Source organism: Alternaria ventricosa, assembly GCF_023758065.1.
Source record: "Alternaria ventricosa strain BMP 2768 chromosome Unknown scaffold_6, whole genome shotgun sequence".
Classification (NCBI taxonomy): Eukaryota; Fungi; Ascomycota; class Dothideomycetes; order Pleosporales; family Pleosporaceae; genus Alternaria; species Alternaria ventricosa.
In genome coordinates, this window is record NW_026055686.1 from 1198125 (window position 1) to 1226023 (window position 27899).

The window sequence follows — 27899 nt, forward strand, 5'->3', positions numbered from 1 at the left end:
AGTGGCGTACACTACATCCCCCACCTTCTGGGTTACGGGCTTGATTGGCATCTCAACGCGGTGTACAGGAGGATCAGCGAACCTAGTTGTCGTTCAGGACTACGGGAAGCATTTGCTTCGTTGACTCGAGCTTGGCTACATCGCACGTCGGGTATAAAGACACCGCAGTCTCCCATGAAAAGAAGGTATCGCACACCTTCATCTGCAATCATCACTCCTCACTTCTACCATCTACCACCAACAACCGCTTTCACAGCTTCTTACCACCGCAATCATGGTCTCATTCCGCAACTTCTTCACCGCCGCCTTGGCCTTCTCCGTGCCTATCTCGGCTGCTATCACGCCCGCTGAGGTTGTCACCAACATCAAGTCAATCACGCAGAAGAGCCAGGCGCTGCAGTCACCAGCTCAATCGATCAGCGTCGTCAATGGACCGTTGGTCTTGATCGGACAGGGACCGTTTCCTAAAATCATCCTCGGCTTCTCAGACATTGTGACGACCGCCACCACCGCCATCGCCCAGATGCAGGGCATGCCCAGAGAGCCCGCAGGTGCTTCTACCGATGCTGTCTTTGAGGCCTTCCGCGAGGTTAGTATTGTCTGATCCCATTGAGATCTATATGTAGCTTACGCAGAGAAACAGTTTGTCCGTGTTCACCAAGCGCTCCTCAACATCCTTATTGGCAAGGCTGGTCTGTTCCAGACTGTTCCTTTCATCGGTCAGCCAGTCTCCGCCGTACTCAGGCAGATCGAGCAGGTCGTGGACGTAAGTCTTTCTTTTCGCAGGGCGTAGCATCCACCCCTTACCGGATTCGAGTCAAAAGTTATCCAATGGCCAGATGACTAACCGCATTTTACAGACGATTGCGTTCATGTTGATCGATACCTTTGAGGCCCGCGCCGCAGACCTCCAGAAAGAAGCAATGTCCTTGACCGGAACTCTTGATATTTGCATCGCCAAGTACCAGGGCATTACCGACGGCATCACCAAGAGGAACCTCAGGTTTGCCCGCGGCGAGAACGCTGCTGCTTAAATAGCCTCTGAATCCGGGGACTGTAAGGTCGATAGCCCTTGAGGCTGAGCGATATCTGTGGGTGGAGGAGAGGAGGAGTGTCAAGGACGATGGCAATATTTGTAGAGCTTTGGAAGGTCTCAGGACAGTCATTACTACATGGTTGGACATGTTTCGGTTTCACAGCTACACTCTACAGTCGTTTGCATAATTAATGTAAAGTCACTTTCGTCCCAAAAGTCTATCATCACGACATGAGCATTGTGTGTCCATTCTTTACCTCTGTGTACAAGTCGTAGAAGCTTACCTCTAGCGCACTTCTAGCGAGTCTCATCTCGGGAACATCTTTCTATGTTTGCTACTTAGCATGCGTCAGCGCACTTGCGGGAACGTGTGGCTGCTGACGTCGATAGAAGCGCCGGAAAACGGGAGAACATTTCCCTCGGACCATGGGTCCTTGATGTGAAGCCAGCGACGCAAGCACAGACAAACATAGTTTCCATGTCTAGTTTCCGTGTTTTTTTTTTAGTAGTTTGTGTATGGAATGCCTGCTCAAGTGCAAGTAAGGAAAGAGCGGCATTCCCTTCCGGCCTGGCGCCGTGACATCAGCCCCTCCGCTCTTCCTGGCTGCTCCTTCTCTCTTCATCTCTCTGCACATGCACCTGAAGGATATCATGCGTGTTCTCCAGGTTCAGTCGTATTCCTTTGATACACGGTCACATAGTGTTACCAGTGCGCGCATGACAGACAGATTTGAGAGCTTAGGCTGCATCCTCATGACCGTAACTCGTAGAGCAACTCCAGAATAGTCGACAATATTCACTGATGGTTTGACCAAATCATGGAGTCATCGTGTGCGCACGGACAGGCTTTATCACCTAGGCAGCGGCTGCTTTTGGCCCCGGGACTACAATAATTCTGGCTCTCTACGTTCGGTCAACATCCCTCAACCTAGCATCATTTGGCTGACCCTCTGGAGAGTACATAGGGCAATATTCTGGATCATACCACCAGCGAAAACACAAAATGGACTTGATCGAGCTTCCAGTAGAGCTCCTCAGCCGAGTATGTCGCTTCCTCGGACGAGCGTCGGGTACCAACAACGACAAGTATTCATACAAGAACAGAGACTTTGGATCGCTGCGATCGACATGCAAAGCCATCTACGCTAGAACGGAATTCGACGCAAGCATTCGGTATGGCCTCCAGGAATGCTGCTTTGATCTCGAGCCGTCGTCGCTTGCTCTCTTCCTACACTTGTCCCGTATCCCCGCCTTCCGCAGTCGAATGGCGCACATAAATCTATGCGCGCTCACCAAACCCACGACGATAAGCGACTACGAGTGGTATCTGCTATACGAGGACGAGCAGAGCTTTGTGAGATCTGGTGAAGCCGCCCATATGCTCGCCCAATGTTTCCGCCAACTACGATTCGCGGACTCTTTCATCGAACTGGAGCTACCATATGGAAATTGCATCGTCGGCGAGCAGACAACTGTACTGCGAGCCTTGCAGTTGTCGCGATTTCCAGAGAAGATCGCCTTTGTCTACCTCTGGCTCGAGAACTCTCGGAAGCCCGAATGGGAGCTGTTTGCAGACTCATTGTCGGAGTTTCGACCTTGGATCAAGAAAGCTATCTTCCTAACACCAAAGGCTTACGGTAAAGATGTTGCAAAGAGTCGCGAAGTTGGAGCTCACATCAAGAATGTGCGCCCGGTCCATCCGGATGTATTAGAGGTTGTTGCTGCCACTACTGGTGTTGAACGCCTACAACTCCAAGGATGCAATGACATGCCCGAGCTTCGTATATGTCACGGCTGCGAAAGTCTCTTCTCTAAACACATAATGGCCCGCTCGTATGAGCATTTGCAATCTCTGGAGCTTTCCGATCTGTACCTAAGCGGTAGCCGACTCCGGGGATTTCTCAATCGCGCCGAGAATCTGGTGTCTTTCGAGGCAATTGGAGTGACCTTAACGGATAGATCATGGAAGTCAATATACCAGGGATTGAGGAAGCTACCGCTCTGGCACATCTACATCGGTTGCAATTACCAGAAACGCGGGCCTCTCACACCGACCGTACTTCCCCACGCTTGCCGTAACCGCCACGCAAACAAGAGCGGGAACTACGCCTATAATGACAACGTCAATGTGCTACTCGATGCTATGATAACCCACTTTCACGTTCTTCGCGTGCGCGCAAATCAGTTGTATCGTCGTCCAAAGTACTTCGAAGTCTGCTTTTTTGATGTTCTGGGGTTGATGAGAGAAACGTATGAGAGCGACTTACAGAGGTATGCTGTAGAGGCAGAAGGGAACTGAAACAGCAAAGGCAACATCTTTGACAGTTTGTGGTTAGGGTAGCAAGATGAGCTAGATCTCATACTTACCTTCTAAGTAAAAGCTCAACACGTAGCTATTACTATGGCAAATGGAAGTCATACCATACGAGATCTATAAACTGCAGAGCAGAAGGCCTCCTACTTTCACCCATTCGTTGTGTCAGTAGTATGCGACGACAGGGCAATGTTGTTATATTTGATACATTGAATTTCACTGGGGTTGAACCGTTACTTCATAATACATACATGGATCAGTCGTTGAGACCTGATCAGACCACTTTTACACAACACCGTACTCATGCTTTCATCTCAGTACCAGCACCACAAACTCCCCCAACCGAAACAAGACTCTTCTTACTTGCTAATGTCATCGCCCCAGACCTGCTTGGCAATCTCTACACTCAGCTTGACCTTGGCCCATTGCTCCTCCTCCGTCAACTCGTTACCCTCAGCTGTGGAGCTGAATCCACACTGGTGGCTGACGCAAAGCTGATCGAGACCCTTGGGGGCAATCTTAGCCGCCTCATGTAGCCTCTTGATGATCTCCTCCTTGTCGTCTAGGGTGTTCTTCTTGCTGCTCATGACACCGAGCACAACGACCTTGTGCTCGGGCAGATGGCGCAGCGGGGAGAAGTCGCCAGATCGCGCATCGTCGTACTCGAGGAAGTAAGCATCAACGTTGAGCTCCTTGAAGAGGACTTCGGAGACGGGCTCGTAGCCGCCAGAAGCGAACCACTTGGAGCGGTAGTTGCCACGGCAGAGATGAATGCCGATCTTCATGTCTGCAGGTCGCTTCTCGATGGCCTTGTTGATGAGTTCGGCGTATTTGCGGGGGAGGGTGCTGAGGTCTTCGTTGCGTTCTTGCTCGGCGGCTTTGCGCATGTCGGGGTCGCACAGGTAGGCCAGGTTGGTGTCGTCGAGTTGGACGAAGCGGCAGCCGGCCTTGTACAGGCTGTCTAGTTCCTCCTGGTATACGCGCGCGAGGTCCTCGAAGAAGACATCGAGGTCGGGGTATGCGGAGATGTCGATGGAGGCGCGTCCACCACGGAAGTGCACCATTGTTGGCGATGGGATGGCGACTTTTGTGCTCGCCTTACCGCCGTTCTCTTTGATCGCTTGCTCAAGGAACTGGAAGTCCTTAACCTGGATGGCTTCGGGATGGGCCAGCTTTCCCTTTACGACCAGTGTTGGTGGCGAGAAGCCATCCTTGTGCCTGATGTTTCCCACCTGACCCTTCTCCTCGATACCTTCGACGTGCTTGAGGAAGTCGAGATGGAAGTATGCGCGTCGAAACTCGCCGTCGGTTATGGATCGCAGACCGCTCTCTATCTGCTTCTTTGCGACGTATTTGATGTGTTCGTCTTCGACATTGCGGAGCTCGTCGGCGGTGATCTCACCGTTGGCTGCCTTTGTTCGCGCTTCGAGGACGGCTTTGGGTCGGAGGAAGGAGCCGACGTGGTCGGCCCGATATACACCAGTGGGAAGAGGCATTGTGTCTAGTTCTGTACGACGGTTAGCATGTCGTGGCACTATCGCGGCATCAGCACTTACATGAGATGTGGTGGTTTTTGCTATGCGATACTTTGTCTGTCAGCCACGATGATGCTGTAGTTTGGCTAGAGGCTTAGCAATAAGATGACGAGACGGGACGCATCTGCCGAAAATTTGTACACGGCCTCGTCGCTCTCCATGGCATAACGTACCCGTCCGCGTCTAATCATGAAGCTAGTGGGCCACGGCAGTTACAATTTTGGGGCTAAGACCCTGAATTGGGGGCGCCGAGGAATAGCGTGCGCGGGCAACTTGCTCCGAAGGGAAATCGCACCGCGGGCGAAGGCGTGTAGGAAACATCAAACGCAGGCAAAGACCCTGTGTACATGAGACGCTCGCCATGGGAAACTTATCCCGTGGTAGTGAGTAGTGCCGGTGGCTGTCAGCTCTGCAGCTTCTGGACCTGGCGTGCTGGAGGGGTTTGCATGACGTTTGGTGGGGTAACCTCACCAAACCCCAGTTCACCACAACACACTCGGATTCGCGGACCGTGCACATATCCAAATGTCAAAAGTAGATGAAATTGGGTATATTGAAACACGTACGATGAAGCAGTATACAGGGTATTACATCTGGCCGATATCCACACGAATGGTCGACCAAGCAACGACACATGCCTCGTGGTATCACTTACGCAGCCTTCACAAGCTTCGCTTCTAGAAGCTCGCCAAAGGAGCCTTCCCACAAGCCCTCATCCTCGTCGTCCTCTTCCATGAGGAGAGCATCGGCCGCGTTGTAGATGCGATTGCCCTTGCTGTCAAACTTCTTCTCCCTCTTTGGGAGATCGCGCAAAGCAATCTTGAGCTGGATCGTACCCGCGCCAGGGCCTGAGTCGCCTTCTTGCTCTACGGTAGCTGTCTTGTATCCGCTAATCTCGGGTGTAACGGTGACGGGATTTACAGTAAAGAATTTGCAGGCGATGACAGCACCAGCCTTCATGTCGGACGACGTGAGATCTGGCAGGGTGCTCATGTCTTCAGGAAGTGGTGGCAGATCAGACTGCGCAGCCATTGCGACATCTTGACGCAACTGGTCCTCGACGGCTGCGTTGATGGACTCAGAGTCGGGGTTCGTTATGGGAGCATCGTCGTAGTCTAAGATGATCTTCTCTTCTTCCTCCTCCTCCTCTTCTACTGGCGTTGCCTCCTGCTGCACATTACTCCGCCTCTTTTGCTTCTTCTTCCTAGCCTTGTCATGCATAAGCTTGCTGGCTGGATCCCAGTGCTGCTGAAACGGAAAGGGTGGAGCGCTGAGCTCAAAATCCTCTTCCCAGCATTCAAATGCCGAGAGATTGATCCGTGTCTTCCAGAAATCAGGATTCGACCACTCCTCAGGCTCAGGTGTCGGTGCCTTTGCTTTTGTCTTCCGAACAGGTCCAGCCTGTCGAGCAAGTATCCGACCAATGGCGCGGGTGTCTGGTCGCATTCTTCTGGAAGTAGGCTCTTTCTTCGCTGGTGGCTCTTCTTCCACTGGGGTGATAGTGGCCTTCTCGACGACCGAGGTCGTTGGCTGCATGGCCTCGCCCACTGGTGCCATCGCTTCTGTGCTTTCTCCGAACCTCGCCATCAGGTCCCGTTTCCTTCGCTCCAGCTCTGTTATGTCTTCCGCGACCTCTTCTGCGGGCTCATCTTCGTCTAACCTTTTTCTCTTGCCTTGAGATTTGGCAAAAGGTTGTGTGTGTTGAGGTTCTTCCTCATCCATACCATACCTGCCTTCTTCGTAGGCGGCCAGGTCACTGAACGTAGCGGTTTCGGGGAGCTTGCCCGACGCCTTGAGACTACGCAGACGATTAGCTCTTGTACGTCGCGAGTTCCTCAGCTTTGTAGCTTTGAGTCCATCTCCGGGGGGTACATGCGTTGTGGCTGCTTTGGTCTTGCGACCGTCTTTGGAAGACAAGACATCGGGCGGGGAGCTTGCGTCGCTATCGTCGGAGTCGGAGTCGGAATCGCTTGAGGTGTCTGTGTCTGAATCGGAATCCGAAGTATCTGAGGCGCTAGACGACGCGTCCGATTTTGCATCTGCCTTTGCCTTTGCCGTTGCGTCTGCCTCTGAGTCGGAATCCGAGTCTGAGTCCGACTCCGAGTCGTGTGAAGAGGAAGCATCCTCCTCTGCTTCTTCGGGTGCAAAATCATCATCGTCTTCCTCGCTGTCGTCCGAATCATCAATCTCTGGCTGCTTGAACTGCACCGACCTGAGTGCCCGTTGTGACCTTGATGCTTTATTCCCCGACCCTTTGTGACCGTTCAGCGTCGCAACATCGTCGCGCGCTTCGGGTGATTCTCCATGCTCCGTAAGAAGTCCCACAGCTTCAGTATCGTCGTCGGGCCGCCCATCGTCCAGTCGGCGTCGTTTGCGCGGAGGTATGCGAACAGCAGGTCGATTTGGTTGTCGCAGGTAGGGTCGACCGAAGGGAACGCCATCGACGAGATGTTGGCCTCCGTCTGATATTTGATCACGGCCGGTGAGGGTGCGCGCGCGCACTTCGGCAGTCATGAGTGGGCGGATGCTGGTAGGCTGTTAGCAGATATCAGTGTAGAGATTCTAGAATTACATACGAGACATGATCGTCTTCTTTGAGCGCATTCGCAACGGGCATAAAGTGCAGGCACTCGAAGCCGCCCACCTCGACGACATAGTGCTCCAGGCCCCAGTGCTCTGCCTCTAGCGGGATAATGTGGTTGACATCCTCGAGCAGACGCGTAATGGTGTATGCCTGAGTGCTGTTCGTCTCGGGCACGCTCCATAGTATGTTGGCGGCAGGTAGGCCATTCCGCTGGACCGTCAGTCGAAGCCTCATGATGGCGTGTTGAGGCGCATGTGTTCGCGCGTCAAATGCGATGGTCGCGAACTTTTGGAAGGAGCTAGGGCGATGACGATCCCTGCGTTCGACGCTAGCCCCATTTGCCTAGCCCCTTCTCCACCTTGGGAGATTCACCGGCATGTCACTGCAAACAGCAGGTGTATTACCACCCGCACATGACGCAATCCTCGATTTTGGTCTGAGCTATATATCACTAATCTAGGACTACAAGTTCTACACAATCAATTACTGTCCGTTCCAGTTCAAAGTTCACAGATTGCCACGATGCCTATGATGCCCATCAGTACGCTCAAAGGCTCTTGGAAGCGTCTTCTCGACGACGAACGTCTGCGCCGATCTTCTCAAGTCCTTTCCGTTATCGACGATCATGTCTGCATCTTCGGTGGTGAGGTGAAGCCAAGGGAGCCGCTGGATGATAAAGTCGATATTTTCTCGCTCAAGTCTGGTATTGCTTCCCCTCATTGTAGTAGGCCATCAAGGTACAGCACTAACGACGCCACAGATGTAAAGAGTTTGGAAACGAAAGCAGTTTCTTCAGCGCCCACTCCCCGTGTTGGAAGTGCTTCAGCTGTACTCAATGGAAAAATGTATCTTTTCTCTGGCCGGGGTGGCATCGACATGGCCCCGATAGAGGAGGATGGCGCAGTGTGGTGCTTCGACCCTGCAAGCTCAGCCTGGTCCAAGATCACGCCTGCTGATTCATCTGCGCCATATCCACCAGCTCGCAGCTACCACTGCTCTACTAGCGATGGCAACGACACCTTCTTCCTTCATGCTGGATGTCCCGCAAGTGGCCGTCTCTCAGATTTGTGGATGTTCAACATCAACGATCGTACCTGGAAACAAGCCCCCGACGCTCCGGCGCCACATCGAGGAGGAACTTCCATTACTTACAGTGGTGGCAAGCTTTACAGGATGAATGGATTTGATGGAACCACGGAGCAGGGCGGTAGTATCGACGTCTTCGACCTTGCCAACAATACTTGGTCGACTGACACATTCAAAGCGGATGGCAACGATGGACCTGAAGCTCGCAGTGTCTGTGTTCTTCTGCCAGTCAAGCTAGCTCGAAAAGACAAGCTCCTTACTCTCTTCGGAGAACATGACCCTTCATCACTCGGTCATGCCGATGCAGGCAAGATGTTGAAAGACGTCTGGATCTATGACATTAGCGAGAAGTGGTGGACTCAACTACATCCCGATGGTAGTGATGGTACTCCTGACCCCCGTGGTTGGTTTGATGCTGATGTGGTCAAGGCTGAGAGTGGCAATGACAGCATCATCATTCATGGTGGGCTTGGTGAGAATAACGAGCGTCTGACCGACATGTGGCAGCTCGCCTTCTAGATATGTACATGATACAAAACCGATACCTTTCACTACGTTAGCTATCACAAATTACTTTGGCGCTTTGATTTGGTCATCACTCATGAGTTGCTCATCGTAGCACTTACGCCTGAGTACCCAAAACCGCAGTTCAGCGAACATGCAAGTACGCTAAGCTGGGAACATTGTCATACCTAAATCGATTTTCATAGCTATTGAGTCCAAGGCCCCGCGGATGATCGCGAGTCAGCAAGTCTGGGTAGTACCTTCTGCACCTGTGCTCACACTTGGTGAGGAGCCTTCACCTGGGAAATACCAAAACATAAAAATGCGGCAAGTAGTCTAGGATATTAACTTCACACGAGGTACAATGTGCCACTGGTATAGAAGCCAACTGGATGCCTGTCTTTGCTGCTGCTGCCGCCTAAACAAAACGTCACTGGGTCGGCACGAGCTGCATGAACTTTCGAGTGGGGATAGACGACTTCGGGACTGTTTCAATGTATCTAAAAAGCGTTGCCGCTGGCTTGTTGCTGCGGGATGAGACCTCAGAGTTGTGATGAGGAAATCCAGTCCGGCTCTATAGATGTAAAGAGTTGAGCAATCGCACCTTCCCGATGGCGCGACCACCAGAACAGGCATCTCAACGTGTTCGGTCCCAGCTGACCCGATGCTTACCGCGTATGAGCATACTTTCGAGATCTGTGTCTGATTCGGCTTCAATGTCGGAATGTGGAGAAGAGTGTGTACTCTGTGAGTGGTATTCCGCTCGTCTGGGCCAATGTGCAAATGCCGTGGTATGTACTAACGAATCGGACTTGAAGTAGAGCTTTGAATACTCGTAGATGTGCGACACGAAGTTTTTGTGACGCGATCACAATGGAAAGGGCGAGTCTAGCAATGGCTCAGATGGTTGGTGAGACCTTGAGAGGCCGGACTGGTTCATCAAGTTGCTCGCAGACTCCCCATCAAAATGAAAAGGTTGAAGACACGCAGAAACTCCAGGTGCAATTTGTTGCTGATATGGTAGAATAGTGGTGTTTCTTCATCGGGTGCAGTTCGTGTCAAGTACGCGTTTACCTCGGCTACGCGACACCGATGTCTACACCAATCCCATTCACCTAACAACGCGGTTCGATATATTTTCTTTCAACCGCGAAATGGCTAGTTCATGCTGAACGCAAATGATGTGAGGTCTCCAGACTCCGTCGAGTGTTCGTACGAGCATGCTAGGCTCCGCTCCACATCCCGCTCCCGCCATCCGCTCCTTCTCCGCGCGTCATCGCTTCCCCGCACAACGAATCTTCGGACGAGCCTAAACATGTAGCAGATCGCGCGAGATGCGTCGCGGAAGCTATAAGAGCACATCGCGAATAGATTGCTGTTGTATATGTGACTGAGATTGTCAACATGCATTCCGAAGTTCTTGCTTTCGCAGCTGTCGTAGCACTTGTCGCGCGCGTCCTCTTTCCGTTCTTGAAGAATGTCTCTTCACCACTGCGAAATGTGCCTGGACCAGCCGCAACGCGGTTCACAGACCTGTGGTATCTTTGGAGAGTTAGAAGAGGGGCCTTTGAACAAGACAACATTGAGCTGCATCGAAAGCACGGTGAGTTGACCCTTACAGGCCTCTTCCTGGTTTTTCTCGAAACCCATACTTACACTCCTACCACAGGCGAGATAGTCCGCTACGGTCCGAATCGATACTCACTATCCTCTCCCGATGCGCAGAAGACTATCTATGGGCATGGCGCCAAATTCCCGAAGTCTTCGTGGTACGCAACCTGGCAGAACCCTTCGCCCTCGCAGTGGTCTCTCTTCGCCGACCAATCCATACCTAGACATAGCGAGAATCGCCGACAATACCAGAGCGCATACACCATGTCATCGCTTGTCAGCTACGAGCCGTACGTCGACGAGTGCGCAGACCTGTTCAGCCAGCGCCTCCAGGAGGTAGCGAGCGCAGGCGTGTATGCCGACATGGGGCATTGGCTTCAATGCTACGCCTTCGATGTTATTGGATTGATCACATACTCGAAGCGACTGGGCTTTTTGGATAGGGGTGAGGATATCCGTGGCGTGATTGCGGCTCTCGAAGATCATCTGTGGTACGCTACCTTTACGGGTATCTTCTCCTGGCTGCACAAATATCTCTTTCCCATCCGAAATTGGCTGGCTGGTCCGACAGGCACTGGGAGGGCGTATGTCATGAAGTTCACGCAAGAGCGCATTGCGGAACACGAGAAAGAACAGACCAAAGCCATTCCTGTCGATGGCATTGAGGAAGGCAAGACGAGCATGGACTTCCTTTCCAAATTCTTCAAGAAGAATGCAGATGACCCCAAGGCGTTTACAATGTACCATCTCAGCATGGGTTGCGTATCGAACATGGTCGCTGGTTCAGATACTACAGCAATCAGTCTCTCCGCAATCCTCTACTACCTACTCAAGTTCCCGCAAACATTCGAGACTCTGCGTCAGGAGATCGACGAGCGGCAGCGCGAAGGCAAGATTGGACACTACATCACGTTCAAGGAAAGTCAAGAAATGCCGTATCTCCAAGCCGTCATGAAGGAGGCGCTGCGAATGCACCCCGCCACTGGCCTGCCACTTGAGCGTGTGGTACCCGTTGGAGGTGCGAGTATGTGTGATCAGTTCTTTCCCGAGGGCGTAAGTTGCCGTGCATGTCAAATCGCGTTCTCTAGGCTGACTGCTTGTGTAGACTATTGTCGGAATCAACTCCTGGGTGGCTCACCGCAACACGTCTGTTTTCGGCCCTGACGCAAACGTGTTTAGACCTGAGCGCTGGCTCAGCTCCGATAAAGAGAAGCTTAGTCTCATGGACCGCAACTGGATGCCGGTAAGTTGTAGCACCCGAATGTCACCTTGCTTGGCTTCTGCCGACTGCTGCCTCGTCGTTTCCACAAACGTAACGCCACTCGTTCACCATTACCTCTTTCGCCATCTCAGCCAGCCTCACCAAATCCTTCATCTCTTTTTCTCTCACGATGGACAGCGGCTAACAAAAGTGGCAACAGTTTGGTCTAGGCTCACGAACGTGCATCGGGAGACACATCTCGCACTTGGAAATGTCCAAGCTAATCCCCATGCTGGTGCGCGACTTTGATTTTTCGCTCGCTCCCCACTTGCAGGCTGCAGATTGGGAAACGACGAATTACTGGTTCGTCAAGCCGAGGGATTTCCAAGTCAAGGTCATGGTAAGGCGACAGGGCCTCTGATGTTGAGGAACGTATCGCAGCAGCGACGGCCCGTCGGGTAGCTGAGTACCCGGTTCTGGGTGCGACTGTGATTGTCGGTTGCTATACTTGGAATGACAGATAGAGTAGTTGAGCAATCGAGGAAGAGATTGACATGGTAACGTGCAGTAGCGGAGTGGAACTGCAAGGTATCATAGGCCCGATGTGAGCTGGCAGATAACAGCCCAATCGTAAAGTAAAAAGTACTTACCCTGTTGCTGCAGCTGCTAGGTCTAGCGAGCATCGCAATGCATAGACGAAGTATGGTATATTGTGAGAAGCTGTGGTGGCGCTCCGAGTTGCAATCTACACCTTCTGGAATACCGTGGCGGCCAGCCGAAGCTTCCGCGGATTGTGCCGTCCCACGTTGTCCTCAGCCCGCCTCATCATGGGTTCTGGCTTGCAGTATGCAAGGCGATGGAGCAGACAAGTTGCCACCGGTAAATCCCTCGCGTGTCAGCCTAGCAAGGCTGTTGCCGCGGTTGATGAGCGACAGAGAAAAACCTGAAAGTAGAGAGATTGGTGTTGGAGGCCGGAGTGGATGATGCCTTGATTGTAAGCACACCATGATGTTGGAATATGCACGAGAGATGAGAGGGTGTTGGCTAGTCGCTGCCCCTCCTCTGCGGTATGTAGTCCAAGTAGGCAACCCCTCTTGCATCATACCTGAGATGAACCATGGGTGAATCTCGGTACCCTAGCCACGCCCCTGATCCCACGCCTGCGGACTTGGAAGTTCGGAAAAGCAAACAAAACCTCCTGCGGTGACTGAAACGGCCAACCCTAAAAGGTCCCAAAAAAGTAAACACCCTCACTGTTGCCAACTTAACTGGGTACCAGCCTGCCAACTGTGGGACAAGTGGGACAATACAATCAAAATCGGGATGATGCGGCGCAGTTCGTGCGCTCCCGTGTAGAGATAAGCGGAAGCGCCTCCGCCGGTGAGCCCCTGCAGCAACTTAAACAGGTGGGATTCGTGCTCGCGCCCAAGATCTCTGATTCGCCGGCATTAGCGTTGCGACTACTGCATTTGGATTAGAGGGCTGAGTCGCAGGCTAAGTCGTGTGGAGATTAGTGCGAATGTTCAACAGAAAGTTTATCGCGCTTTGGCATCGACATCGTACGTGATTTTCTCAGGGGTGCGATGCATAGCTGGGCAAAGGCGAGAGCGGGCGATGGACATGGAGATGCGCGGGGGTGCATTGTGTGCGTGTTCGCTGGGTCAGGGAAGGAAGGTGAGACACGAGTGCTGACGCGACATGCAAGTGATGGACGCGAAGCTGCGAGTGTCTTCGATACGAGGCTGGAGTGGATGCTTCGCGAGGCTTGTGGGACCATGATTGCGGATACGAGATGCGTCGTACATAGAGCGATTATGCACGACGGTGTATTCGGTTATGTTGTGTCGCTGGAGGCCTGTCGCTAGGCTGTCAACTTCCGCTGCACGTAAGCTGCATGGGCGTGGTGTGATTTCATAGAAGCGATTGGTGAGAAAAAAATCTATTAGATACTACAGTATTGTTTTGTCCTTATCTGTAAAATGTACGATGCAGACGTTTGATGCCCAAGACGCCTCGGCGCCTCTACCATGCCAGGGAGGAAAAGAAATGGGAAACGTTCATCTAATGTGCCCTTGTGCCCTGATTGACGTTGTGAAAAAGAAATGTGATACGTCCGTGATCGTGAACCCAGTTTATAGTGTGAAGTGGACCCGTGGGGTTATCGGATAGAAAAAGGAAGGAGCGTTCGGCAGTCAGACGCTGGTGGTCTAGCACTTGCCGGCCTGCCACATCTTGACAGACTTGACAGTCATGCCGCGCTCGGTGCCCTCGCCCCAAGTTGGGAGCCAGTCATCCTTAGCTATTGCAGAGTTAGCACAGTGTTCATAGTGTTACGAGGTGGGTGTGAACATACCATTCCAGAAGTCGCGGACAGCGAAGTCACTGCCATCAACCCATGGCTTGCCACCCTCACCGTCGAAGAACCATCCGTTTTGCGCACCGACGGCGACGTTGAGAATGAGGTAGAACTTCTCGTCAAAGGGCGCGTTCTTACCGCCCTGCTTCCAGGGGTCCTCGAAGAGAGTGCCGTTGCTGGTGGTCAGACCGTTGAAGCCGCCCTTGTTCCATAGCTTGTTCTTCTCGTTGAACTTGAAGTACATGACCTGCTTGAGACGGCTGTCGAGGTACAGCATGAGGTAGTTCTCAGTCCATTCCATACCGAATGTGTGCCAGCTGGAGGCGAAGTCTGTGCGGCGGAAGAAGGAGGTACCGTGAGTGTTGATGTAGCCGTCGTGCTTGTAGTCGGGACCCCAGTGAAGCGTGGAGGAAACAAAGTCGCGACCCTCAGGGTACTTGTACGAGTTGCCGCGGAACTCAGCAATGTCGATTTCTCCACTGCGAGGCCATTCACCGTACTTGTCCTCTTCGGGCATCATCCAGATGGCGGGCCAGAGCCAGTCACCCTTGGCTGTCTTTGCAACAACCTCGACGCGGCCGTACTTGATCGACTTCTTGCCCTTGGTGGTCATGCGTGCGGATCGAACAGGAGGAATGATGGTTCCAGTGGTCGAGTTGGAGCGGACACCGCAAGACTTGTAGTCGCTGGATGTGCAAGAGCCGTCGCCGTCTGCCTTGGTGATGTTCAGTGTGTAGCCATTGACGATCTGCTCCTCGGTGATACTGGTCGATTCGGTGGTGAGGGTTGGGACAATGTGAAGACCTTCTGCGTCGACAAAGCTGTTCTTGGGGTCTTTGGTAGTCCAGTCAAACTCTCCGTTTCCGTAACCACCAGTCTGGATCTCGTAGCCCCAGTTCGCAGGGTCAATCTTCTCGAAGTTGTCTTCCATGATAAGACATTGCTCAGGTATTTGAGCCTCTTGCACACCAGTGTACATGATGTATCCACTGACACAGAAGCCGATGATGATGAAGCCAAGGGTGATCCAGTTGCCGACCTTGGTCTTCTTCATCCTTGGGTCGTCGACCCATGGCTGCTCACGTCTGTCATGGAGATTAGATCAAAGTTGACAGCGGGTAGAATGGGTACTACATACTCTCCCCTTAGCCTGTAGCTTCTGAACGGTCGCGGTTGTTTCCGTATTTCGGAAGCGCTGATCTGGCTCCCATATATAGGACCGAATGACAAGTTGGAAGGGTTTCTGGGAATGTATGCTCCCGGGTTCGAGGACTCGGGACGCATCCTTTGTGACATGCCGGCAGGAAGGTCTGGGACATCTTGAGAATGGGCCTGAGGCGGCGTGTCCTCCTCAGGACTGGCCTTCTTGTTGCGCTTGAAGAATGAAGGCATTGTCGTACTGTCGAACGAAGGTATCAAAAGCGGAATAGAAATTCCAAAGTGTTAGCGATGGGCAAGGTGGTTTATTGCCGTACGCGACCTCGTCTAAGGAGATTAGAAGAGTACACAAAACAACGCAGGGGACGTTGTTGGGAGCTGAAGTATCGATACCACAAGCCGAGCGAGCGCCGCGCTGAGTATGCGGCACCGATAAATCAATAGTAGGCTCAAGCGGCGTCGGGAAGAGCGAGGTTCACGGATTCCAAAAGCCTAGATTTAGAACATTCAACAGGCTCTAGGCGTATCTGCCGTTCTCGACGTGATGGCTTCTGCAAGTGCAAGGGGCGGGCAGTGCCCATGGCAGTTTCATCCCAGTCGCTTGTTACGGTCTTGGAGATAGTGCACAGTAGCGTGGCTGCTGCTAGCGTTCGTTTAGACGCAGGTACGTCAGGAAACATGAGATAGGCGCAGGGCTAGTGTGCCAGCCTTGCAGTCAACGTGCCAGGGGGGAAAGCCACACATCGCTAGGGATACGGAAGGATTTGACCGGCCGTGGCTAGGCTTGTGCTTGAGGCTTGACGTTGGAGAGTTGACTTGGATCTCGGGCGCCACGGCACATCAATCCATGGTTCATGTTTTGTCTAGCGCCCGGTCGATCGCTTTTCAAAACCCGCGCGATCTACACTTGGTTTTCCACGCTTGTTCCCAGAACAGTGTGGACCTGTAGATGCGCCTCCGTAGCCCTTGATGCAGCCGTCTATGCATTGGCGGGTCAGCCTAGACGCGACTTGCCAGTATGCAAGCTTCTGATGTTGTATTCTCCCCTCCGTATCTGCACGTTGGTGGCTAAATCCTGCACCTCGGCTTGCTGACCAAAAGCTGTTGATTGACTTATCGGCGAGCCGGTTAAACGCACTAACCACGACGGGTGTCGCATATCTAGTAGCTCCGCTGCTGCAATCGAACTCTGTTGACTAGCAACTCTGCTGACTCGAAATAACCCAGCTGGGCATGGCGTCATGCAAAGTTAAAGAGTCGAGGAAGAAAATCTGTGACGTGTGGCTGATGGTGGCGAGCTGCTTTGTGTGTTGTTCGATATGTAGACGGGGGTACAGGATCAATAGAGGCGGAACAAAGTCCTAATCTTAACCACGGGAGAGTCAGCAAGGGTGCTTATCAAGGGCAACATGCAGTAAGCTGCGCACTGATCATTGGCTTGTTTGCGACGTGGGATTCATCCGCTCCCGGGACGTGGGCATCGTGTAAAAGCAATTTGCAGGGTCTTGTCCCCCTTCTGAGGATGTATACCGCTCGCTCAGAGGTTGTCGGGATGGCGCACGCGTGGGCCAGGACCTCATCTTGGCTTGCAGGACGTCACTGTATTTGCGGCGTAGGGTTACGGCAAGACTGGACGGTCCAGCGCTCCAGATGCCCGGTTCGGCGCTGGGCTAGGCGGCCAGCTGTCTCCACTTCCGACCTGACTCTTAATCGCAACGTAGGAGGCTGGCTGGACAGGTCCGCTACGTGAAGCCGAGGAGCTGACCGAACGTCGAGAAAAGTAAATTCTCCTCCGGCGGAACGTCAAAAAATGGTGGCGCACGCCCAGTATAGCAGCGGCTAGGCTAAACCGTTCCACTTAGCTCAGGCACAAGCGTGGGTGTGCAAGGTACCCGAATGCGACAAACAATTCCACATCCCCTTTTGCTTCAGATCTCGATGATGACCGATAGCTTGATGGTGTTGCACCGGCGAAACATATGTTCGTCGATGCTAGTAACGGAGCCACTGTCCCAACATTGAGGACCAGCATGGCCCAGCGGACGGGAGAGCGACCGGGGCGTGCGCTGGCGAAATAATCGATAGATGGCAGGATTGCTAGGTGCAGCTGTCGGTCTGCGCTGCCGCCGATTCTGGATGGTGGTGAATGCGAGATAGCGTTTGTGACAGACGCAGTGACCTTAATCGGGACATTCGCGTAGCAGGTCTTGTTGAGACTCGAACGTGCTAGACAAGGGGTCTGCCGAACATTCGATAGTGTGTAGCATGAGTGTATCTTTGACCTGGTCGCTAAGGATTGTGGCGGGGCCCTGTTTCGCGTAGTCGGAGAGAATTGTGTAGACACTACCAACTGTGCCGCGTTGATAACCTCTGCTCGTCGACCGCTTCCATTCTCTTTCCAGTCTCTACACACTCGCGCTTTACTGATCTTCGCAGGGCTCCTTGCCCATTCCCTCGTTTCTTGGCTCCGACCACAGCACCTGTCTTTAACAGACTCGTCTGCTCCCTACAATCGCTTACTACCCCTACCGCCCTTCTTAATTCTTTTGACATCCCTTCAGCATGTCTTCCGCCACACCTTCCCACGATGGGGACAGGCCCTTCATCCCCTCCAGCAGGCAATCGTTCAGTGGCAGTGTCAATGACTCCTCCCGCTACTCCGTACCCCAGACACCCACAAGCCGTCCGGCCATGTCGCGGCCGTTGACCATGAAGATCGACGAAGACTCAAGATACCGTGCCGTAAGTGCAAACAACCTCAAGCTCATACAACAATGGCTCACACCACCTAGATCATTAAGCACCTTTACGCTAAGGCATGCTCCATGCGATGGATGACGTCCAGTGCCCTGACCCCTGGCTCCTGCGAAGGTGTCTTGATCCGAAAGGGTCAAGGAGAATATGTCACAGAACCCGTCGCGGCCAACAAGGACCTTCTCTCGGCAGTAAAGAGGATCAACCCCGGTGTCGCCCTCACCATGAGCACCGACGGTACCCAGGCCATCTTTGATGTTCTCGAGCCCTTCGAGACGGAGTTGATGTTCCAGAACGGCTCCCAGATCCAGATCTTCGAGTCCATGGCAGAGGTCGCTACCTCAAGTACCATCCGCAAGTTCCAATACGCAGCTCTTATCCGCCAGGAGAGGCTCCTCCTCGTATGGCACGATGACCTCGGTGCGATCCTTTCCCAGGCGATGGAGATCGAATCAAGGATCCTAGCTTTGGTCTGGGGTACATCCAAGAACCCCTTCAGTGGTTTCGACAGCGCCATCCAGTCCAGTGCCAACTCTACCCTTGGAGGATCCACAGTCGACTTCGCTATCGACAGCAAGAAGGACGATGTTGAGGTCAATGCTGAGGAGGTCGAAGGTGACCTTGAGAAGGCCGAAGGCCCCAAGGAGTCGCTCGCACGTCCTCTCATCTTCACAAGTTCCATCTTTGTCGGTCTTGCCATGGTTTTGATCATCGTCCTCGTCATCGGTCTCGGAAACAAGGCCATCATTCTCCAGACCATGACCGATCACTTCTACCCCCGTATGCTTCTAATCCTAACCGAGCCACTGTGGATCGCCCTTGGTCTCTTCTTCGTCGTTGTTGTCCTGGGTAACATCTTCGAGGTGTTTGGACCCGTCACTGGTGTCAAGTCCAACAGCCGCTTCCACTCCGCCGTCAAGCCCAACCTTGCCCAGGCACGCGCCATGGGATTCACGCCGTCGACCATCACCATCCAGATGCCCATCTACACCGAGTCCCTTGAGGGTGTCGTCAAGCCTACCGTCGCCAGTTTGCAAGCCGCTATATCCTACTACGAGTCCCGTGGTGGAACTGCACGCATCTTCATCAACGACGATGGTATGGCCGTCCGATCGGCAGAGGATAACGAGAAGTTCCTGCGATTCTACGAGAACAACAACATCGGATGGGTTTCGCGTCCTAAGCACAACCATGAAGGTTTCGTTCGCCGTGGAAAGTTCAAGAAGGCCTCGAACATGAACTTCGCTCTCAACACCTCCAACAAGGTCGAGGATGTGCTTCAAAGCATGGTTGACAACCGTTTCGACAAGGCTGATGGTGACGCTTCGATCTCCGAGGAGGAGGAGCTCGCTCTCTATCACGAGGCTCTCGAACAGGTTCTTACCGCAGACCCTCGCGCAAAGGCTGGTGGTAACATCCGTATGGGTGAAATCATTCTCATTGTCGACTCCGATACCATCGTTCCCGAGGACTGCCTCATGTACGGTGCCGCCGAGATGTACCTGTCGCCCGAAGTCGCCATCGTCCAGCACGCTACCGGTGTCATGCAAGTCTCTTGGGATTACTTCGAGAACGGTATCACCTACTTCACTAACCTCGTCTACACTGCCATTCGCTTCTCGGTCGGTAGCGGTGAAGTTGCACCCTTCGTCGGCCACAACGCTTTCTTGCGATGGCAAGCTGTCCAATCCGTCGGCAACCCTCCGGAAGATGATGGCTACGTCTGCTTCTGGTCCGAGAGCCACGTTTCCGAGGACTTCGATATCGCGCTTCGCCTCCAGATCAAGGGTAACATTGTCCGCTTGGCCAGTTACCACGGCCGTGGTTTCAAGGAGGGTGTGTCTCTCTCCATCTTCGACGAGTTGGACCGATGGGAGAAGTACGCGTACGGTTGCAACGAACTGGTCTTCAACCCCATCCACACCTGGTTGTGGAAGTCCCCATTCACCAAGCTCTTCCGCACCTTCCTTTTCTCCAACATCCAGCTGTCGTCCAAGATCTCCATCTGCGGTTACATCTTTTCCTACTACGCTCTCGGATCGGCCGTTCCCCTCGGTTGCCTCAACTACTTCCTGGTCGGATGGCTCAACGGTGATCTCGACAAGTACTACGTCGAATCGTGGAAGATCTTCATCGTCCTGCTCATCGTGTTCAACGGAATGTCCAACGTCTGCTTCGCCATCATGCGCTACCGTATCGGTGAGGCCAGTCTACTGGGTGCCTTCTTCGAGAACCTCAAGTGGATGCCCTTCTTCATGATCTTCTTCGGTGGTGTCTCGTTCCACATCCTCCTCGCCATTTGCTCGCACATGTTCTCCATTGACATGAGCTGGGGTGCCACAGCCAAGGAAAAAGACAACTCCAACTTCTTCGCCGAGCTGCCCAAGATCTGGAAGCGCTTCAAGTGGATGTACATGATCATGATCCTCATGATCGGAGGTATGATCTACCTCGGATGCTTCGCTCCCCATGGCTGGGAGATTACCGGTCTGACTGCCGTTCTGCCGTAAGTACACTCCTATTCTGTTATCATCGACACGTCGCTAACAATATCTAGTTGGGCTGTAACGGTTATCATGCACTGCCTGTTGCCCATCGTACTGAACCCGTCATTGACGGTCTTCAACTACTAGTTGGGATATGACTGGATGTATTTCCTTTGTTCGATTCACCTGTTGCGGCGTTGGGAATTGGAAGCCAGTTGGCACCATGGATCGGGATACATAGAGCGGGTCATCGCATCATGGAGGGCACCATTCCCTTGTCGGCGTTGGTTCTAGAGTTGTATGACCTACCTTACAGGTTAATTTCTAATCTCGTTACAAAAATGATATCTATTACACTTATACATGCTCACCGCTTGACCACTATCTTGCCAATGATATGCATGGAGGTGTCGCATTGGTTCCGTATGATTTCCCCGAGTCGGGGTCGTGTGGGATGGCGATTGCGATGAGATGGAAGCAGTGGCGGAGGTGTGGTGTTGTTATTTGGGGGACTTGACGGCAGCTGCTCTTCATACGGCAGTCGCGGGCGGGCTGGCGGTGGAAAGCATAAGACGGCGCAACTTGGACCGCGCACCAGGCCATCAAGCCACAACTCACTACCGTCACCACATGGCCATTCCTAGCCATTCACAATACCACGTAACCGAACAGAATTCAGCCCATCGCGAAACCCCAATCAGCATTCAAGTCGATCGTCTCGACACAGCTGCGCTCTGACCGGGGTTCCCGTCGCGGCTTGCGCTTTCCTAGCTGGCCAGTTGAAGCAGCACCATTCAGATGATCGCACACCACACCTCGCCATGGATCTAGATGCTACGGTCGGCGTGCACATCGACGATATGTGCAGTCTCTTCAGCGACGGCGTTTTCTGCCGCGCCCATATCAGCGCACTTCGTTCAGAATGAGAGTACTATGCGTGCAAGAATGCGAACGATATCTGAAGGGATATCCGCATGATGCGACTATGTTAATAAGCAGACAGTAAACAAGCCAATGCATACATCGGTACAGGGTACACATTCTGAGTTGTGGAGATGGCGGTTCTGTAGAGATCTACCTGATGCGACACAGATTCTGTCATGGCCCGGTGCGTTTACAAGGTAGCCGCCTGGGGCTCCATGCCAGCTGAGGATGCATGGCAATCTCCTGCAGTAGGAAGCGGACATCCAATGACACGCGTAACTTTGGTATCGCGCACGTCAGGGCAAGGGCGATGTTTGCGCGAAACGAGGATACGCGTGTTTGGAGTTTGGTCGAACAGCGCTCGCTGGCGATCTGTTGGGCGTGTGGGTGGGCTGTGGCCCCTCTACGTCAGCTTTGGTGGGGTAAGCTCAAGCAAGACCAGCCACTGAAACACGCCACTAGCAACATTCACATCGACACCGGTGTATACAGCTCACCCCTCTCTCCTCGACCTACAATCTCTTCCTAGACTCTTCCTTGCATATCATCAAGAGTATACGAAATCACGAGCACGATGCCGCAGATTAGCGACATCTGGCTGCCATGCCTCATCGTAATGGTGTTGTGGGCGCGCCCCACGGCAGCTTTCGGTGCGGGCAACATTGCAAGCCTGAGCGCCATTGAAGGACAGAACTGGCGCCATGGAGATATCGAAGACACCCTACTCACCCTGCTCATCAGCGGCCAGACGGGCAAGAAGTTCAGCAAGATGGATGTCAAGCGTGTCTACTTTGGCAACTGGCTACGCGACTACTCCCAGGCCGTCGATGTCGGCACTGTCAAGATGGTCTCTGCAGAGGCGATCCGCATCCTCCTCTGGGTGCTCGGATTCATGAGCTTCGGCTACGGAACCAAGGAGTTCGAGGTCACCCGCGATCGCCTTGGGTGCTACAGACCCGAAGAGCACATTGACAACCCCAAGGTCAGTACATCGCTTTCTCCATCATGTCGAGATATTGACTATTCAGGACTACGCCGACAACCTCGATGCCCGTGATTACGACCGCCGCCTACGAGGCCCCGTTGACGAGAGACGCGAGCTTAGCGTCGACGAGCGAACCGGGCTGAAGAACTACATCGCTTCCGAAGACTTGGGCATCACAACATCGGCTGGCATGGTCCGCGACCTGCTTCGGCGTTGCATCGATCTGGGCCGTCGCTCACGAGGAAAGGGTCCAGACTTCTACGAAGCCTTGAGGCTGCTTGGTACTGCGACCCACTGTCTGGAAGACTACTCTGCCCACTCCAACTATGTCGAGCTTGCCTTGATTGAACTCGAAGAAGAAAACCGGGACATCTTCCCCCACGTCGGCAGGAACGCCCTGTTTGATGTCCGTGCCGCTGGAAAGCAGGTATACCCCATCATCACAGGCACATTCGGTGGTGTCGACTTCTTGCACTCGGTTTGCGGAGAGATTACCGACAAGGCTACACAGTCCGAGCTGCAGGAACTCGAAGGCGCCATCGCTAATGCTGACAGGAATGAGAACAAGAGCAAGATCCAAGAGCTTCTTGCTAAGCTACCAGACGGCATCTTTGGCGGCAAAGACGAAGCCGGTAAGGCCGAGGAGCTTGCCGACAACTCCAACGCTGCTGCAATGGGCAACATCCAGATCACCCCTAAGGAGCCTGAGGCATTTACTGAGCAGATTGGAGAGCTAGTCAAGCAGATCTACCCCATCATGGAGTTCCACGACGAGATTATGCAGTCCATCACCGAATTCATTGAGAAGATCCCAATTCTGCCAGATCTGATCGAGGAGGTCCAGAACCAGGTCACTGTCTTCGTCTTCAGCCTTCTTGCCCCTTACATCCTGCCCATTCTTAGCCAAGTCAAGGCCGAGCTTGAGACGGGATCCAGCGAGGTCATTGCAAGCTCTCGTGAGAAGCAACACATCGTCTTCAACGACGATGACTGCACCGATCCGACCCACAGTATGCTTTCCAAAGATCACTTCTCCAACGTGCTCAACGAGCCTGCTGGTCGCGTGGCCTCTGCCGTGCTGAGCTGGGCTGTTCCGCAAGTCGTTCAGTGCTGGGATGGTGAGGCTGACCCTGAGGAAACCATTGACCGCATCATCAAGGGCGTATTCCACCACCCTGCGGTTGCCGCGGCAGAGAGAAGATACGGAGGGCGAGGTGATCGTGGGGTCGAAGAATGCCACCAGATCATGTTCGATACTGTTGGAAAGTGGTGGAGCTCCAAGGACAGGCGCGCACAGGAGACGTTCCGTGATCAGCTCAGTCGGGACGGCGTACAGAACCTCCGCAACCATAAGGAGAATGTGCACGACAAGGGCCATGGCTGCGGCAAACCTCTGGGTATGGCCAACAACTTTGGCTCTTCCGGCGGACAAGGTGGTGTCAACCCACAGATCCAGCAGGCATCTGACCATGTTGGCAAGCTTGCAGGCGAAGCCGTTGGTGGTGGTGCCCTGGGCGGCCTTGTCGGTGGTCTTGTTGGCGGCATCGGCGGCTCTCTTCTTGGTGACGCTTTTGGTGGAAAGGAAAAGAAGAGCCGCAAAGAGGAGAGTTACGGTCAGGACGGCTCCTACACTCAGTCATACTCGGAGACTGGTCATCACCAGGCATCTTCGTATGGCGACAATGATCGCTATGGCCGCGCCGAGTACGAGGAAACACAATACCCGAGCGGTGGGCGACGCGAGGAGTACTCTCGTCAGGAACGAGACGACCGCGGCGGATCCTACAGCTACGAACAGCGGGTCGAGACTTCCAGCTACAGCGGATCCGGTGGATATGAGCGTCGAGAGGAGCGTCGCGTCCAGCACGGCGATCAATGGCGCTCTGAAGAGACACGCGAAGGGATTGATCGGTCTGGAGAATACTACTCCGAGGAGAGAGAGTAAGCGAATAGCTCAGTTCATGATGATGATAGACTAACAGATGTGTAGACGACGTGGTAAGTCCAAGAAACACTCCGATGACGACGATTCGAACGATTCGGGCGGCGAAGATTCATACGAGAAGCGGATGAAGAAGGAACGCAAGAAGCGTGAGAAGGAGGAGAAGAAGCGCCATAAGCACAAGAAGCACGGCAGCGGTGATGAGGATTCGGACGATGCTGACAAGCGTCGATCAGGATCTGGTGAACACAGACGTCGCTCTCGCTCCCGTGAGCATGAACACCGTCGCAAGAAGAGCAGCAGCCGCTCGCCCCAACGCCAGTCCGAGGGATACTCGCAAGGATATGGCCAAGAGCAGCGCTACGGCGAACAGTCAAGCTACGGTCGTGAAGAGCCATCCAGGTACGGACGTCAGGAGTACGGCGGTGACGCTGGAGGCTACGGCCGTCAGCAACCGCAATATGGTGCTGACTCTTATAGCACTGGCGGATACGGTCGTCAAGAGGAGTCTGGATATGGCCGTCGCCAGGAAGAGTCGAGCTACGGCCGTCAAGAGTAGGTTGGCGAATCTTCTCACCGGGGCTAAAGTACTAACCCTTACAGATCCAGCGGATACGGTCGTTCGGAGGGCCTGGAATACGGAGGCGAGCGTCCTGATCAGTCTTACGGCGCCTCTGGTGTTCCAGGTGGTTTCGGTGAAGAGCCTCAAGGCTATGGCCGCCGCCGTGACGATGAAGACGAATACGGGCAGCGAAGACAGGAGTATGGCTCCGGTGGTTATGGCGGCTCAGGCGGGTATGGCGAGGAGGGGTACGGAAGGCGATACTAGACATGACGTCTTTTCCGCGGGGTCTCAATGTGGCTTGGGGTTGCTGGGCCGTGTCCGGAGCACCGTGATGACTATGCTGTAGTACCTGCATGAACCGTCCAACTCAGCCGATAGACTCACCGATATAAATATCATCCTGGCCGACATCACCAAAACGCTTAGTTATGCAATGGCTTCTACAGTGAACCGTTTGGTTATGCGCTTGAAGTATGAAATCCTCGTATAGAGTAGACAGGCCTCCTTGTGGGTGGGAACTGAAATGCGGATGGTTATATGTGAAAGTGGGCTTTGCACCCTGCAACAGTACATGCATTGTAACCTCCAAGAGTATCTAGCAGTCCAGATCTCGGTACCGGGGAGGAGGAAGCAGCATTCCACATCCCATCAGTGACACTTTCGGGACGGACCATAGCAACGCTGGAGTAAAGCAGGCGACCGTGCGGAAGGAAAGATATGTTTGTCGTAAACATGCACGGACCGATTTCACTTCATGTATTCACACCATTTCCCTGGCGAGCAGATTAAACCCATCCGTGCAGATGGTGTACTGCGGAGGGAGAGGGTGCGGATGAGAAGTGGATCCGACACAAGGTGAGCGTTGCGGCGGAGAAAACGCGCTAGTGCCGAGCTGGGACCAGCCGGATTCCCAATGTTCAGCGACTCGTAAAGACGCGACAAGTCGACCAATTCCGATTCGCTGTACTCGCCTTTCTTCTGCTTCTTCTTTCGTCGCATCGCGCATCATGACGAGCATCGACGACCTCTTCAAAAGCGCAAACGGTTCGGTAAAGCGCAAATTCGAGAACCCAAACGAAGCCGACCCGACGCAATCCTACAAATCTGCAAAGCTGGACGCAGATGGCGATGTCAAAGCCCCAGCACAAGCCTCGGTAGCCGACGACGATGACGACGACGAGGCTGGTCCCTCGTTACCGCCCGACTTCGAGGACGGGCCTGGCGACGACGACGAAGGACGCTTCTTTGGCGATGGCCTGGACGAGAATGCGCGGGACGCCATGGAGTACATCGATGCGCAAGACGGCGATGGAGCTATAGGTGAAGAGAAATACGACGTGCCGTGGGTGCGCAAGTTGGCGCTCAACTTTGAGAAGAAGGTCAACAAGAACGCATCGCTGCGCGCAAAGTACGAGGACGACCCCACCAAGTTCATGGAGTCGGAAGGCGATCTGGACGAAGGCATAAAGGCGCTCAGCATACTCTCCGAGCATCCGGAGCTATACGAAGAGTTTGCGAAAAGCACGGCGGCCTCCAAGCTGGTGGAACTGCTCGCGCATGAGAACACAGACATCGCAATTGCAGCGATCGAGATGGTATCAGAGCTGACAGACGAAGATGTCGGAGGAGAGCAAGAACAATGGGATGCGCTTGTCACCGCATTCATGGAGGCCGACCTGCTCAGCTTGCTCGTATCCAACTTCTCCCGCTTCGATGAGACCGACGAAGCCGACGCATCGGGCGTCTACAACTCTCTCAGCGTCATCGAAAACCTCCTATCACAGCCCACATACACAGACATAATAGGCAGGGAGACAGCTCTGCTAAAGTGGCTACTGGACAGGATACAGAAGCCCGAGAAACCCACGACACAGAACAAACAATACGCCTCCGAGATCCTCTCCATCCTCACACAATCCTCGCGACCGAACCGAAACCACGTAGCCGACGCAAACGGTGTCGAAATCTTCCTCACAAACCTCGCGCCGTACCGAAGAGACGACCCAGAAAAGGACAGCAACGAGGAGGAATACATGGAGAACCTGTTCAACTGCCTCTCGTCAGTGACAGAAGAGCCTCTCGGAAAAGCAAAATTCCTAGAAGCAGAAGGTGTAGAGCTCTGTCTCCTCTTCGTCCGAGACGGCAAGACCAGCAAGAGCCGCGCCCTAAAAGTACTAGACCACGCCTGCGGCTACGCAGAAGAAACAACAACACCACAAGCCAACGGCAATACAAGCGCAAAAGGCAAAGAAGCCGCAGCAGAAGTTCCCGAAGCCACAAACAGCGCCACAGCCGTCTGCACCAAACTCATCGACAGCCGCGGCCTGAAACCTCTCTTCAGCACCTTTTCCAAAACGAAGAAATCTCACGACCCCCAGCAAACCGAACATATACTCGGCATCTTTGCCTCCCTCCTACGCTCCTTACCGGGTAATTCCGACTCTCGTTTCCGCCTCCTAGCCAAGTTCCTCGAGAAGGACTACGACAAGATACACAAACTGGTTGAATTGCGCAGAGGCTACGTGACCCGGTTATCTGCTTTCGACAGCAAGCTGGCGGAGAAGAAGAAGGCGTTGCGGATAAGCGGGAAAGATGAGCTCGAGGCTTTCGAGCTGGAGAATATTCCAGACCGGTTAAGCGAAGGGCTGTATTGTCTGGAGAGGATTGACGCCGTGTTGGCTTGGTTGATAGCGGAGGACGGCGGTGCTAAAGCAGCTATTGAGAAGGCGCTAGCGGAGAGGGATGAAGGACTGGGCGATGTCAAGAGGACGTTGCAGGCACAGCTTGATGGTGTGATGGCTGTTGAGCCGGCTGAGAGGGAAATGTTGGAAACGCTTGTGGGGTTCTTGGTGTAGATA

At 53.6% G+C, this 27899-nt stretch overlaps 10 protein-coding genes across 10 annotated transcripts; 7 read left to right on the forward strand and 3 right to left on the reverse strand.

Annotated features, from left to right (window-relative positions):
- Positions 1 to 274: 274 nt before the first annotated feature.
- Positions 275 to 1034, forward strand: J4E93_004488 (uncharacterized protein; the record flags this gene model as incomplete). Its single annotated transcript, XM_049342416.1, has 3 exons — positions 275 to 589; positions 644 to 766; positions 861 to 1034. 3 exons carry the CDS (start codon positions 275 to 277, stop codon positions 1032 to 1034), a joined length of 612 nt encoding a protein of 203 aa, XP_049200568.1.
- Positions 1035 to 2039: 1005 nt separating this feature from the next.
- J4E93_004489 (uncharacterized protein) lies at positions 2040 to 3335 on the forward strand (the record flags this gene model as incomplete). Its single annotated transcript, XM_049342417.1, has 1 exon — positions 2040 to 3335. One exon carries the CDS (start codon positions 2040 to 2042, stop codon positions 3333 to 3335), a length of 1296 nt encoding a protein of 431 aa, XP_049200569.1.
- A 374-nt stretch (positions 3336 to 3709) lies between these two features.
- On the reverse strand, positions 3710 to 5009 carry J4E93_004490 (uncharacterized protein; the record flags this gene model as incomplete). The annotated part of the gene is made up of 2 exons (XM_049342418.1): positions 3710 to 4857; positions 5006 to 5009. 2 exons carry the CDS (start codon positions 5007 to 5009, stop codon positions 3710 to 3712), a joined length of 1152 nt encoding a protein of 383 aa, XP_049200570.1.
- A 527-nt stretch (positions 5010 to 5536) lies between these two features.
- J4E93_004491 (uncharacterized protein) lies at positions 5537 to 7703 on the reverse strand (the record flags this gene model as incomplete). Its single annotated transcript, XM_049342419.1, has 2 exons — positions 5537 to 7412; positions 7462 to 7703. 2 exons carry the CDS (start codon positions 7701 to 7703, stop codon positions 5537 to 5539), a joined length of 2118 nt encoding a protein of 705 aa, XP_049200571.1.
- A 294-nt stretch (positions 7704 to 7997) lies between these two features.
- J4E93_004492 (uncharacterized protein) lies at positions 7998 to 9074 on the forward strand (the record flags this gene model as incomplete). Its single annotated transcript, XM_049342420.1, has 2 exons — positions 7998 to 8172; positions 8230 to 9074. The coding sequence occupies 2 exons, from the start codon at positions 7998 to 8000 to the stop codon at positions 9072 to 9074; spliced, it is 1020 nt and encodes a 339-aa protein (XP_049200572.1).
- A 1389-nt stretch (positions 9075 to 10463) lies between these two features.
- J4E93_004493 (uncharacterized protein) lies at positions 10464 to 12292 on the forward strand (the record flags this gene model as incomplete). Its single annotated transcript, XM_049342421.1, has 4 exons — positions 10464 to 10662; positions 10729 to 11723; positions 11776 to 11913; positions 12092 to 12292. 4 exons carry the CDS (start codon positions 10464 to 10466, stop codon positions 12290 to 12292), a joined length of 1533 nt encoding a protein of 510 aa, XP_049200573.1.
- Positions 12293 to 14078: 1786 nt separating this feature from the next.
- J4E93_004494 (uncharacterized protein) lies at positions 14079 to 15619 on the reverse strand (the record flags this gene model as incomplete). Its single annotated transcript, XM_049342422.1, has 3 exons — positions 14079 to 14170; positions 14225 to 15312; positions 15366 to 15619. 3 exons carry the CDS (start codon positions 15617 to 15619, stop codon positions 14079 to 14081), a joined length of 1434 nt encoding a protein of 477 aa, XP_049200574.1.
- Positions 15620 to 18076: 2457 nt separating this feature from the next.
- J4E93_004495 (uncharacterized protein) lies at positions 18077 to 20772 on the forward strand (the record flags this gene model as incomplete). Its single annotated transcript, XM_049342423.1, has 3 exons — positions 18077 to 18127; positions 18178 to 20645; positions 20697 to 20772. 3 exons carry the CDS (start codon positions 18077 to 18079, stop codon positions 20770 to 20772), a joined length of 2595 nt encoding a protein of 864 aa, XP_049200575.1.
- Positions 20773 to 22165: 1393 nt separating this feature from the next.
- J4E93_004496 (uncharacterized protein) lies at positions 22166 to 25305 on the forward strand (the record flags this gene model as incomplete). Its single annotated transcript, XM_049342424.1, has 4 exons — positions 22166 to 22531; positions 22578 to 24475; positions 24525 to 25031; positions 25080 to 25305. The coding sequence occupies 4 exons, from the start codon at positions 22166 to 22168 to the stop codon at positions 25303 to 25305; spliced, it is 2997 nt and encodes a 998-aa protein (XP_049200576.1).
- A 743-nt stretch (positions 25306 to 26048) lies between these two features.
- On the forward strand, positions 26049 to 27896 carry J4E93_004497 (uncharacterized protein; the record flags this gene model as incomplete). Its single annotated transcript, XM_049342425.1, has 1 exon — positions 26049 to 27896. The coding sequence occupies one exon, from the start codon at positions 26049 to 26051 to the stop codon at positions 27894 to 27896; it is 1848 nt and encodes a 615-aa protein (XP_049200577.1).
- Positions 27897 to 27899: the final 3 nt, after the last annotated feature.